This window comes from Neovison vison, chromosome 1, assembly GCF_020171115.1.
Source record: "Neovison vison isolate M4711 chromosome 1, ASM_NN_V1, whole genome shotgun sequence".
NCBI lineage: Eukaryota > Metazoa > Chordata > Mammalia > Carnivora > Mustelidae > Neogale > Neogale vison.
The window spans coordinates 53,250,402-53,263,032 of record NC_058091.1 but is presented as its reverse complement, the minus strand read 5'-3'; the positions used below and the strand labels follow the sequence as shown (position 1 = coordinate 53,263,032).

The window sequence follows — 12,631 nt, the reverse complement described above, 5'->3', positions numbered from 1 at the left end:
TTAATTTTGTTCATTTTTATTAATACAGAACATACTAACAGAACATTATCTTTAAATATAATCAAGGTTACAAATAAACTGTTACTAACCAATAAACAAAAAATATTCACTTGACTCTCCTCTTGAATCAAAATTCTCTATTAGGTAGTACAGTTATTTTTCTCATCTTATTTTTAACTGTCTTATGATTTCAATGAAATTTCTTAGCTTTTACTTATTAAATAATTCCTTCAATTGGGAAACTTCATATATCAAAATACTTCCTGTAAGTCAGTGCATTCTTCAATGCCTTTTACTTAACCTAAATGCAATAAAATGCAATATGATTCTCTGAAAGTTGAATATGACAGCAGTATTTCCAAAAGATGAGCATAAAACCCATAAGAAAAAAATGTTTTTCCTCCCCCACCATGCTTCACACAAGCCATGTGAATGTTCCACATTCTTCATAATTAGTAACAGTAATCCCTTAAAGCTCAAATGACAGGAGACTGGAAGGGAACTGGGCCATCAATGAACTTGTAGAAGAGCTAAAACTCCAAATGTATTTTAAGATTCTGTCTTCACCACAGATGAGAAAGTGTTGGGAAGGTCTTCAATTTTTCTTTAGTGGCAGCTTTGGTCCCCTAATCAGAAAAAGAGATGCAGGATGGCAGTCCTCCTTAAACAACATAAACTCAATCTGGATAGACTGGCAAAAACCTTTTCCCCCAGTGATGTATCCCAGAAAATAAACTGCCATGTGCAAGAGGGTCAATTTATCAGAATAAATAACAATATTCTGAAGGACTGACAAAACAAAGGCTATTTTTAGACAAAGAATACCCTATGCACTCAGAAATTTCAGGATAATCATAAAGTAAGTACCTCATGCAAGTAATATTCTACCAGTTAAAAGTCATTATGAACTACAAGTTCTTTTAACTGAATTTCATGTTATACAAAACCTATGAAGTGTGGCACATTTCTATTACCATTACATTATTTGTTTTTTTTTTTTTTAAAAAAACATATATTAATCAAAATTGATACATTACCAAGACCTTTTGATTTAAAATATAACTGAAGGGAAACATTACAAACTCTGAATAAACAGCTACCTTCTATACAAACATATGAGTTTAAAATTAAAAAAAAAAAAAGCTATTTCAAAGCAATTAAGCCATCTCTGATTAAAACATACGTTTTCATGCATGTGAAAAAGTAAGTTTACATTCAAGAATAAGTTCCATAGCAAACAAATTATAGCATTTATTCAATAAGGAATATTAAAATAATTCCAGTTAATGGAAAATAAAATAACTTAAACCATATATATATTATAATTTACCATGTACATACTGTAAAATCTCCAGAATTTAGGAAATTTAAGAATTTATTTTTAAAGTATGTTTTAGGAAAAACCAACCAAAATAACTGGGACCTTAACAAAAAAGAATGTGCATACACATCCACATTTGACCTATATACAAAAATTGAATGAAATATAAAAGAAATGAAGGTTACTGTTTTCTAAAATTTCTACAATATAACATTAGTACTTAAATCAAAACTTACCTGCAAAATAAAAACAGCTTGAGGTATTTCCAATGCTGAAGCAAATTTCTGAATGCTAAATACCACAAGAATGAAAAGTCTCCTTTGAACATTTACAATTGGTTTATAGTTGAGGCAGAAGATGAAGGTCTGCCAAGAAGTTTCCCCATCTCACCTATGTATCCCTTATGAAGTATAAGCTTCAAGGGAAATGATCACATGTAAAAACGTATCAAGTGAGTTGGGGTTCCTGACTGCAACATCTTCACCAAATCGAAAAAGGAATTTTAAATTCTCCCACCAGAGACCCACCTGACCTCTAGACATGACTATTAATTCCTATGCTAGACAAGGTAAGCATGTCCTTGTCCTTTGAAATCAAAGCTAAACTTGAAAAAGAACTGTACTGGATAAACTGAATACAGGAACCACCTCAACAAAGATGGTACTTTAAGCCTTTACACACGACACATGAAAATGATGAAGTGTTTTATTTAATTTGGTCTTTCTTCATCGTTTTGTAACTCCGAATCCTGCAAGGTTAGCAAGTCATTATATTCATACATCTTGTAATCCCTTTTTTCTCACAACAGGCACACATATACAGCATCATATGTCAATATAATATTATCAACACAGCATAAACATTTAAGCAGTAGATGCATTTCACAGGAAAGAGGCTCTATGCATCATATGGCCTGACCCAACACAAAGCAAACATTAGAATGCCATTTCAGCAGTTACAGTGTTGATATGATCAATATAGTTAATTTGTTTCATACCCGTCATATATTTCCATAAGACATCCATAAAGAAGGAGCAAAGGACAAAAACTGCTTTTTAAAAAAAAAGTTATGTGCCAACTTCAAAAATGACATACTAACCAGACATCGGCATTCGAAAGCTAGGTTGAACAGGACTGGCCTTGATGCACATGCAGTAAATTTGTTTTCAGAATATAAAATTAAATGGTAATGTCAGCAGTATTACTACTGTTTCTATATTTATGATTAATTACTAGCAGTACAACTCCCAGAAGAAAGGAAATGGATCCAATAGCGATGTAAGCAATCCCCAAAAATGGATTTTTTCCTCCCATCCATGAAATAGTGCTCAAGATCATCCGTTTTCGTCCATCAAAAGAATGTACAGGGTAATCTGAAGAGTGTATAGGAAGACTTTTCCATGTCTAGTCGATTTTTAAAATACAACTTAAAATCTGGCATTTAATTGCTTATAATTCATAGGTATAGTTCCATGATACATAGGCAGCACCTTACTCACGTTTTCTGAATCACAAAACAATTTTATAGTTACTACCTTGAAGCACTGAGTTAGCAAGTTAAACATTAGTAGTAAAAACCATATAGTTTATAAGTAAAAACAACCAAATTCAAATTAAGGGTTATATGGTTTCTCAGGTACTTTTACTCTCATTACACAGAAGGGACAAAAGGCCACAAAGAAATGTGATGTGAAACAAGTATTTCAAATGAACAAAAATAAAACCCATCGAGGAAGAGAAGATTGACAGACCAGAAGAAAAAGGAAGAATAAAGAGACTGAAGGTCTCTTGAGCTAAAAGAGCATGAGCACAAGGTCAAAGAGTATGATACTGAAGTTTTAACTTGTTTATTTGGAGCAATGACAAAACTCACGGTGTGACACAGATCTGATGGCTGAAAACAGAGCAGAAGTGAAAGGTGGACTGTTAAAGAGATTTAAAAAAATGGGACACCAGTATATTGGATAAACTATCTACATGGACCAATTCTAAGATTTTGGGGAGAATTAGGGCAGAGAAGAGAGAACTAAATCCCTGTGTGAAAGGTTTACAACATTTTCAAAAGCATTTTTTGAATGAAGTTTAGGCCCAATCTCTTTCTCTAGCTTATGCAATTTTCCATCCCCACAAACAGACCCTATTACTTCAAATAGCAGGCTCTGCCAGTTTCTTATATCGATCCTTATCAAATCAATCAATCAATGACTAAAGTAAGAGTTCCAATGAATAAAACACTTGAGGGACAAAGTATCAAATCACCCATCTAGCCTCTCTCTGTATCCCAAGACCCCAAAATGGGCTTCTGTCTTAATTCTAGTTTCTAAGTTCCCACCTTGTAAGTAATTTTTGTAATTACCCATGATACTTTGCAGACCCAAATTCCTGCCTCATCAATTTCTGAGAGCCTATATTCTTCCTGACAGCTCTCTTTTCAATGCCTGGGATGCAAATAGTCTGTTAACTAAGACAAAGTACTGAGTACTCCAAAGACGTCTCTTTATTTTGCTCTAGGCTACAGGCTTGTATATGACCTTATACCTTACTAGATCTTCTGAATTCTAACTGTGACAGAGTTGCCTCCTAAATTTGGCAGTAGCCTCAGGATAATGTTCTAACAGCACCTTAACTAGGTCTGTCTGTGCAAAATTGCTCCCATCCAGGGGCCTAGGTTACAAAACTGGGCTACTTTAGCCTGTCACTATCAGGTCATATTCAGTTGCATACTTGGGTACAAAATCAAGAGACTAAGGATCCAAAAAGACATTTCTTTCGAAATTACTTCTATTAATTTAACCATTTGTTAATGCATTATAAAACTAAAACTATACACTCATGGCTAACCTGGATTATGAAAACTCAAAAATACAAAGATCATTTACAAACATTCAAATGCAAATATTTGAGAAACTTTTCATGCAAGGTATATGTAAGCACTGGGCTATAGATTAAAAAGCATAAGGACTTTTGTTTAGAATAAAATGCAGTGTCCAATATTTTCATCTAAGAAAGACTTTGTATCCAGGCCAATGTGGCTTGGTCTGACTACTTGAGTAAAATAGCTAGGGATACAGCCTGTAGTAGTTTTGTAGCTGATGGTAAAGTCATGGCCACTGGAGTTAATAGCTTGTTTATGAACCCCAACTCTTCTACTTATTACCTGTACAACCTGAGATAAGTTACTTAAATGCTCTATGTTCCTGTATTCTTGTCTATGAATGGAGATGATAACCATCTCATAATGCTTCAATTAAATATAACAATGCATGGACAGTACTTAGTAAAATGTTGACATATAATTAGAATGAAATAAATGATATTTATAAGCACTGAAAGGTACACCTGAATTATACAGCTAAGGATAAAAATGTTTTGGTACTATGAATGGAATAATAGTTATAAACAATTATGTTGATGCAAACTAGCACCCACTGATTCTTAATATCTAAAAATATACATCAAAACAGCCCACTACCATCAATGCTTATTTAGCATCAGTTATGCTCACTGACCTTTGAATTAAGCTCAATTACAATCTCCACTGTAGAAATATTTAGCTTATTAATAAATGAAACACCAGCATCTTAAATAATTTTACCAAATAATGTGTTTGAATCCTAGTACAAAGTACATCAAAATTTAAAACTTCTGGAAGATAAAAAAAGATACTCTCATATATCCTCACATACTCCTGTAAAAATCAAAACTAAAACAGAGTATCATCTCATTTAACTGAGATAAGGCTGAACAACATTCCTTTCAAATTCTATGAATCTGTGCACATGGCCAAAAAAGGATACTGTACGTGATATTCAAATAGTATCGTCCAGCTGGTAACGTTGGATGTAAATCACTTTTCCGCTCTATAAGACGATATAACTTACGAAAAGTAGGTAATGCTGCAGTACGCATCCAAACAATAAAATCCTCATTTATGAACCCATTGTTATCTGGTTCAGAATCCAGCATATACACTGGTTTAACCCAGTTTACTGGCTTTGTTGTACCTTAAAAACAAAGGGGAGGGGTGAGAGGAGGGGACAAAATATTCAATTCTGTTAAGAGTTTCACTTTCACTGAAAAGTCACTCAAAACAAAGACATACAATACACAATCTAAGTGTTTTTCGTATTTCGAAGGTATAAATATATTCTAAGAAAGTCTTAAAATTTAGAGACAAACCAATTTCTCATGTAACAACAAATAACTACAAAGATTTGATGACTATCTCCATTAAGAAAATACTAAAAATTATGCCACTGAGTATATACCAAAAAGCAGATGATTTAATGCAAAGATATAATGATAAAAAAAATTACATTGTACTGAGGCATAGTATCAAAAATAAATTTTAATTTGTAACTATAATAAAAAACTGGATCTGTTTAAAAGAAACTCACCTGTAGTTTTAACACAATGGCTGAAATGCTTTTAAGAAAATACTAGAAAAATTCAAGATTAGAAATATACATTTCCTTTAGAAGTTCAGTACATAGGAACATTCAATGTATCTTACCTAAATTGGTGTGAAGTTAAGAAACGTTTTTTTTAAAAAGCATAAACATTTTTAAGATTCTAAAGATAGAAAATTTTAGGTACTTCATTAAAACTCCTAACATATCACATTTTAAAGAAAATTAGTAAATTTTACCTTTGAATCGTTCTTTTAGACTTTCTCCTCCAGAGGGATTTCTGAATTTCACATTTTTATCTGTCCACCAAGCAATACCTTTCTTTTTCAAAGGAATAGGTGTAGGATAAGATTCATTGCCAACAAGAAATAATTCTAATGTATCTAAACATAAAAAAGAAAATATTGTTAAATACTGAAAATCCACAGCACCTACTATACTCTATGAGAAATGAGGATCTGATATCTGCTCCCCAAAGTGGCTGAACAGGAGGCAGGTATACAATGTACATTTGCTCCTGAATACTTATACATGAACTATCTATGGTAATTTTATAATCCTAGATGGACTTCTCTTTCTTCAATACAGTTAGAGGTTGCTTCTCCTACCTGGGTAACTGAGATGTAGTACGGTAAATGTTTTAATATTAACCCAAGTAAAATAAGTTGCAGGGTAAATCTGCTTCTCCTCCTTTCCTTTAAAAAACACATTCTTACTCAGTTTCTGGTGTATCCATTTCTCTATCCATACTATCTGATATGGTAGCCTCCAGCTACATGGCTACAGAGCCACTGAAACTAAGGCTGGTCCAAATGAATATGTTTTGTAAGTATGTATCTCAGAAATAAAAAATCTCAATACAAAAAAAAAGGAAACAAAATATCTCATTCATCCATTTTATATACTGAGTATCATTTATTGGTAAAAAGGTGGTATTTGGGGTTCAATAAAATATATTATTAAAATTAATTTTACTTGTTTTTGTTTTTAATGTGACTATTAGAAAATTTTAACATATACATGTCTCACATTGATGGTTTAGATTATATTAGTATCAGACAGTGCTGCTTTAAATGATCAACTATAGCTTCTTTGTACTGGTGGAAAAGGCAACCTGCCTTTTATTTTGTCATATATGAAATACGAAGATTAGCAGAATGTCTCTGCTTCTTCTTCCCAGAGCAAGATTCATTCTTAAAATATGAGAATTCTCAAAAAAAAAAAAAGGTCACAGAACGTTCTAATACCCCATTAAATAACTAACTGATATATTTATTTTAAAGTTGCTCGGGGCACCTGGGTGACTCAGTCAGTTAAGCGTCTGATTCCTGGTTTTGGCTGAGGTCATGATCTCATGGGTCGTGAGATGGAGCCCTGAGTGGAGTAGAGTGCTCGGGCTCTGCACCAGCAGGGAGTCTGCTTGAAGATTCTCTCCCTCTACCCCTACCCCCGCTTGCATACGTGCATAGAGCTCCTGCACATGTGCAAGTGCTCTCTCTCTCAAATGAATCTGTTTAAAAAAAAAAAGTTGCTCAATTTCTCAACTTCATTCATGTTTACTAGACTATCAAATCAGTATCAATAAATTATACACATTTTCCTATTTATATATGTTCATAATTTGTATTTCTTTTTATCTGTATCATACCATTAAACATGCTGTTGGCAATAGCTCCACAAGGAGCAATCGGTTTGTCTTCATTTCTTCGATAAGGCTCACATTCCTTACTGGGATTCTGATGTTCAGAAGGAAAAGAAGAAAGAAATTATCACATGGGCCTCTGGGAGAACTAAGAGCTAGTCTAATAACTGATTATAAATTCAGTCCCTACATGTGTCTCACTTGTAATGCATACAGAATAACTCTGTACTGTAAAGACTGTAACACCACATTTAAATACTCAAATTTTTTCTTAATGTTACTGTATTACCTTTTTATGTAACCCTTCCTTGCAAATAATTTGTCATATATGCATATATCAAATTGTCTTTTTTAAAATTTTCGTATCAACATAAAAATCCTATCACAAAGAGTTTTCTGCTCAAGAAAAATTAAGAAGCAGTCTATTCTCAATCCAGTTGTGATGTGATAAAGGAATCTTCAATTGAAAGTGGCTCAGTGGGTTAAAGCTTCTGCCTTCGGTTCAGGTCATGATCCCAGGGTCCTGGGATTGAGCCCCGCATCTGACTCTCTGCTCAGCAGGGAGCCTACTTCCCCCTCCCTCTCTGTCTGCCTCCCTGCCTACTTGTGATCTCTGTCTGTCAAATAAATAAATAAAATCTTTAAAAAAAAAAAAAAGTAGACTGGATGCTCTAGTTCCACCTATGTACTATATAACTTTGGGTAAGTCCCTTGATTTACCTGGCTTCACTTAGAAAATGAACACATTCAACTAGATAATCTCAAATTTTGTAATTCTGGGTTAATCCTGTGGTTCTACATCAAAGGAAGGAAGGAAGAAGGGAGAGTGAGATTTTAAATACAAATAAACTCTTCAGTAGGGGATATATATTCTAGCCATTGATTTTTTTAGGAAGTTTTAATAGAAAGGAAAATACTACCTAGGCATCAGAGATCCTGAACTAAGCAATGCTAGATACTTTCCAGTAACTGGTTTAGGAAAGCCATTTATTGAGTACCTAATACACCATGTATCCTGCAAGGTATTAGACACAAAAAAAAACAAACAAATAAATAAAGTCCCTGCTTTTAAGCAGCTCACAGTATGACAGAGGAAACACATCCATATACAACCAATTATTATCTGAAATAAGAGCCATGATGAAGTAGTTTATAGTCATTCAACATGTATTTATTAAATGTCTTCCATGTGCTAAGCACTGGCAAGGTGCTTGGTATATGGTGATTAAAATAATCCTTGCCCTCGTGAGCTTATAGTATAATTGGGAAAATAGAAGACAAATAAGTAAATATATAATTACAAATTGCAGTAAGTGTTATGAAAATGGTATGCCAAGTAATTAATAGGGGAAGGCAAAATAAATTACTTTAGAACCTATGATAAAGAAAAGTTTGTTCTGGAGATGATATAAGTTAAGACCTAAAAAAGAAGAGAAGGCAAGCATGTTGTGAGCAGGCAGAAGAGGGTTTTAAGCAGAGAGAATAATACAGGCCACTGAGAAAGAACCTGTTATTTCTGAGACGATAGAAGTGAGAATGTAGTTAGAGTATGGGAACAAGGAGAATAACGTATGATGACACTGGAGAATTATGCATAGTTCAGATCATCCTGAAATTTTACTCCAAATGCCAGTAGACCACTAAAAGATCATTTAAGTGGTTATCTACATTTTTAAAAAGATCACTACAGCAACTATGTAGAAAATGGCCTAACAGTAGGGCCAGAACAGATGATATGGAGAGAGTTGGGAATGCAGATGTGGGGAAAGTTTGTTCAGCAAGGTGAGAAGTGACTTGGCATAGGGTATGCGTGAACTAAATATGTAAAGAAGTTATTTTGTATCCAAGGGCACTATAGGAAAGAGCAGGCCTCCATCAGAGACAACTTCCAGGGCAAGACTTAAACCAGTATTCTAGGCAAATAAAATGTAAATGCCGAAGGGCAGATTACTTGCTCTCAGGAATGGTTAGGAAGGAGCAAACATCACCCAAGGCAGCCAGGCCATTAAAGGTATGAGTTGGAAATAAGGAAGTAGAGTGAAGTGGTAGGTTGACAGAGATTGTGAAGGACCTTACACACAATGTTTTAAGTAACAAAGACTTTAATCTGTCTTTAAAATCTTTGAAAGCCACCTGGTCTTTAAAATCATGTATTTGGTTTAGCTCAGACATCAATAAATAACAAACTATACCTGTTTTTATAAATAAAATTTTATTGGAACACAGTTACAGTACACCCATTCATAAGTTTTGTCTATGGGTTACTATCATTCTACCGTGGCAGAGGGGAGTTGCTGTGTCAGAGACCATATGACCTGCAAAACTGAAGGGCTTTACTCTCTGGGCTTTACAGAAACAAATTCATCAATTCCTAGTCTAGACTAAAAGCTTTTTGCTTGCAGCCTGTAAGAAAAGAATTGATCTCTGTTTCTTCTGCTTTTAGCAAAGAGGGTGTATCTGAATAAAGGAATTACAAAACAACCAACGTTTTCCAGGTCTCTCAACACACCCAATCTGTAATCCCAATCAACAAATTCAGAAAGATCTAAGAACTTGGTGTGTCTCACAGAATATTATCTTCTCTGGATTTGAGTCCTAAAACCCCAGATGGTCCTGCAAAATACTGCAGACCTAACCAGAATCTTTCAAAAGACATGTTATTTCTTGAGATCCCAAACATTAGGAATGATCAATAAAACCAGTAGATAACCTAGAGCAGTATAAGCTTACCAGGAGCATTCTGGTCACAATATAGTCCTAAACTGCATACTAAGAGATTCATTATATCTAAGAAACCCAAAATAGCTCTGGAACTCTGAAGGTTTGCTATACTGGCAACACTAACATAATATACTTGGGGACCAACCACTACTATGAAAAGTTGAACAACAGTCAGGAAACTAAGATCCTCTAGCCCAATCCAGGCTGGGCATAAGAATGGGGGCTTTATTGGGGGAACCTGAGTGGCTCAGTCAGTTTAGCATCTGCCTTCGACTCAGGTCATGATCCGGGGCCCTGAGATCAAGCCCCACTTTGGGCTCTCTGCTCAGAGGGGAGCCTGCTTCTCCCTCTCTCTCTCTCTGCAGCTCCCCCTGCTCCTGCTCTCCTGCTCAATCTCCTGAGCTCTCTCCCTCAAATAAATAAACAAAATCTTGGGGAAAAAAAAAAAAAGGGAGCCTGCTTCTCACTCTCCCCCTGCTTGTGCTCTTGCTCTGTCAAATAAATAAATAAAATCTTCAAAAAATAGTAATAAAATAAAAAAGCAAAAACCCTCACTAAACAAACTACAAGTAAAAAGTTAACACTTTAATTTCATCCTAACATTATTAAATTTAACATTTCTAACTAAGCTATTACCACATATTCTTATTTATATCTACATTTTCAAATTCCCATCATTTTACTTACAAGTAAAGCACTAGAATCTCCATTTAGTTGACTATCATCTCGAGATTTCACATAACGACGATGGTTTTGATAGAAATTAGACAGTCCATAATACATAAACACATTGCCCTAGAGAAAAAGAACGGAAACAATTTTCATATGAAACTGTTGGCTATAAACTTGTTTCATGCATATATAAAAGCTAGTCATTTGAACTTTACGAGTTTAGAATTTGTGATAACTTAAAACAAGTACTGGAGTGAATCCTACCAATCCTTAACAATCTAAAATACTACAAACTGTAAGTAAGGTTAAAGAAGGTATGTTAAAAAATTCAAGAATAAACTTTGAAATATCCTTAAAGACTTCAAAGAAGTAATATTTGCATGAAAAAAAAGCCCTCAAGATGTCTATTAGCCTATTCTACTTTCAACTTCAAATTTTCTCCCATTCAGACTGGTCTCCACTGAGAGTCAACTTTTCAAAGGAATAATGGTCAAACTTTCATTTATTGTCCAAGTTAATTCTGAACTTGAACTGAGACATAAAAAATTTCTTAACAACATACTATTAGTAAAGTATCTAAGTTAATGAGTTAATATATAACAATCAAGAAAAATATTTTAATATAGTTGGTAGAGCCACTTTAGAATAACTTGGGAAAGAAGGGTGACCGACATACACTATAATTCTTTAGAAGGTACCGCAAAACCATCTTGAAAGACTTAAGGTTTTAAGAGGTAGCAAAAACATTAAGCTCTTTTCTCCTTTCTGGTTGCTACTTCTATAGTCTATAATCAAAAATAACTCAATAGGAGCCCCTGGGTAGCTCAGTTGTTAAGCACCTGCCTTCAGCTCAGGTCATGATCCCAGGGTCCTGGGATCAAGCCCCACATCCGGCTCCCTGCTTAGCGGGAAGCCTGCTTCTCCCTCTCTCTCTGCCTGCTGCTTCCCCTGCATGTGCTTTCAGTCAAATAAATAAATAAAAATCTTTTTAAAAAATAAATAATAGGGGCACCTGGATGGCTCACTGGGTTAAGCCTCTGCCTTGAGCTCAGGTCATGATCTCAGGGTCCTGGGATCGAGCCCCACGTGGGCTCTCTGCTCGGCAGGGAGCCTGCTTCCCTCCTCTCTCTGCCTGCCTCTCTGCCTACTTGTGATCTTTCTCTCTCTCTCTCTCTCTGTCAAATAAATAAATAAAATCTTAATAAATAAATAAATAAAATTTAAAAATAACATTTTAAGTAGGCTTTATTTGATTTGCTATTTTCACATACACAATTACTTCTTTAAAATTTTATTTTCAAATGTCAAATTATATAAACTTTCCCCTTTGATATAAAGAAAATGTTCACATAAGAACTATTTTTGGTTATCAAAAATACCACAGATACAAAGAATATGCTTAAAAATAGATAATCTCAATTAAGAAGCAGTACAGTAAATTCAACTTATAAACTGAAAAAGAAATCCTTTCAGTGAATACTGAGACAAAGTAACTGAAAAGTCTTTCAGTCCAATGCAAAATCTGGTCTTGTGAAGGAACCCAGGGTCCACAAAAGAATGGGCTTTTCAGAAAAAGTTCTAAAATAGGTGTTTTTGGATGGGGAAAGAAACAACTGAAGCTTTCAAGTCTGTTTCATCTCAATTCTTTCTGTTCAGACAAAAGCAGAACTTCTTTAAAGTTTTTTTCATCACAGTGAAAAAAATCTGAATTTTTGAAGTTTAAAATTTATATGTGATTTCTGCTGAAACAAAGTAAAACAAATTCCTGTCTGCTCCCAAATTTATTTGCATGTTTTTAAAGATAGTTTTAGTCCCTTATTTCGGTGCACAAACGTCTACAACCACTAGATGGCAACCACCTGCTGG

The 12,631-nt window shown here is 34.3% G+C and overlaps 1 protein-coding gene across 1 annotated transcript in view; it reads right to left on the bottom strand.

Annotated features, from left to right (window-relative positions):
* TMEM30A (transmembrane protein 30A) overlaps positions 1-12,631 on the bottom strand; it is a 36,279-nt gene continuing 23,648 nt past the window's right edge. Inside the window, 5 exon segments of the mRNA XM_044247003.1 lie at positions 1-2,694; positions 5,119-5,325; positions 5,970-6,113; positions 7,379-7,466; positions 10,781-10,888. Of these exon segments, the coding sequence (XP_044102938.1) occupies positions 2,501-2,694; positions 5,119-5,325; positions 5,970-6,113; positions 7,379-7,466; positions 10,781-10,888 (741 nt within the window). The 3' untranslated portion in view covers positions 1-2,500.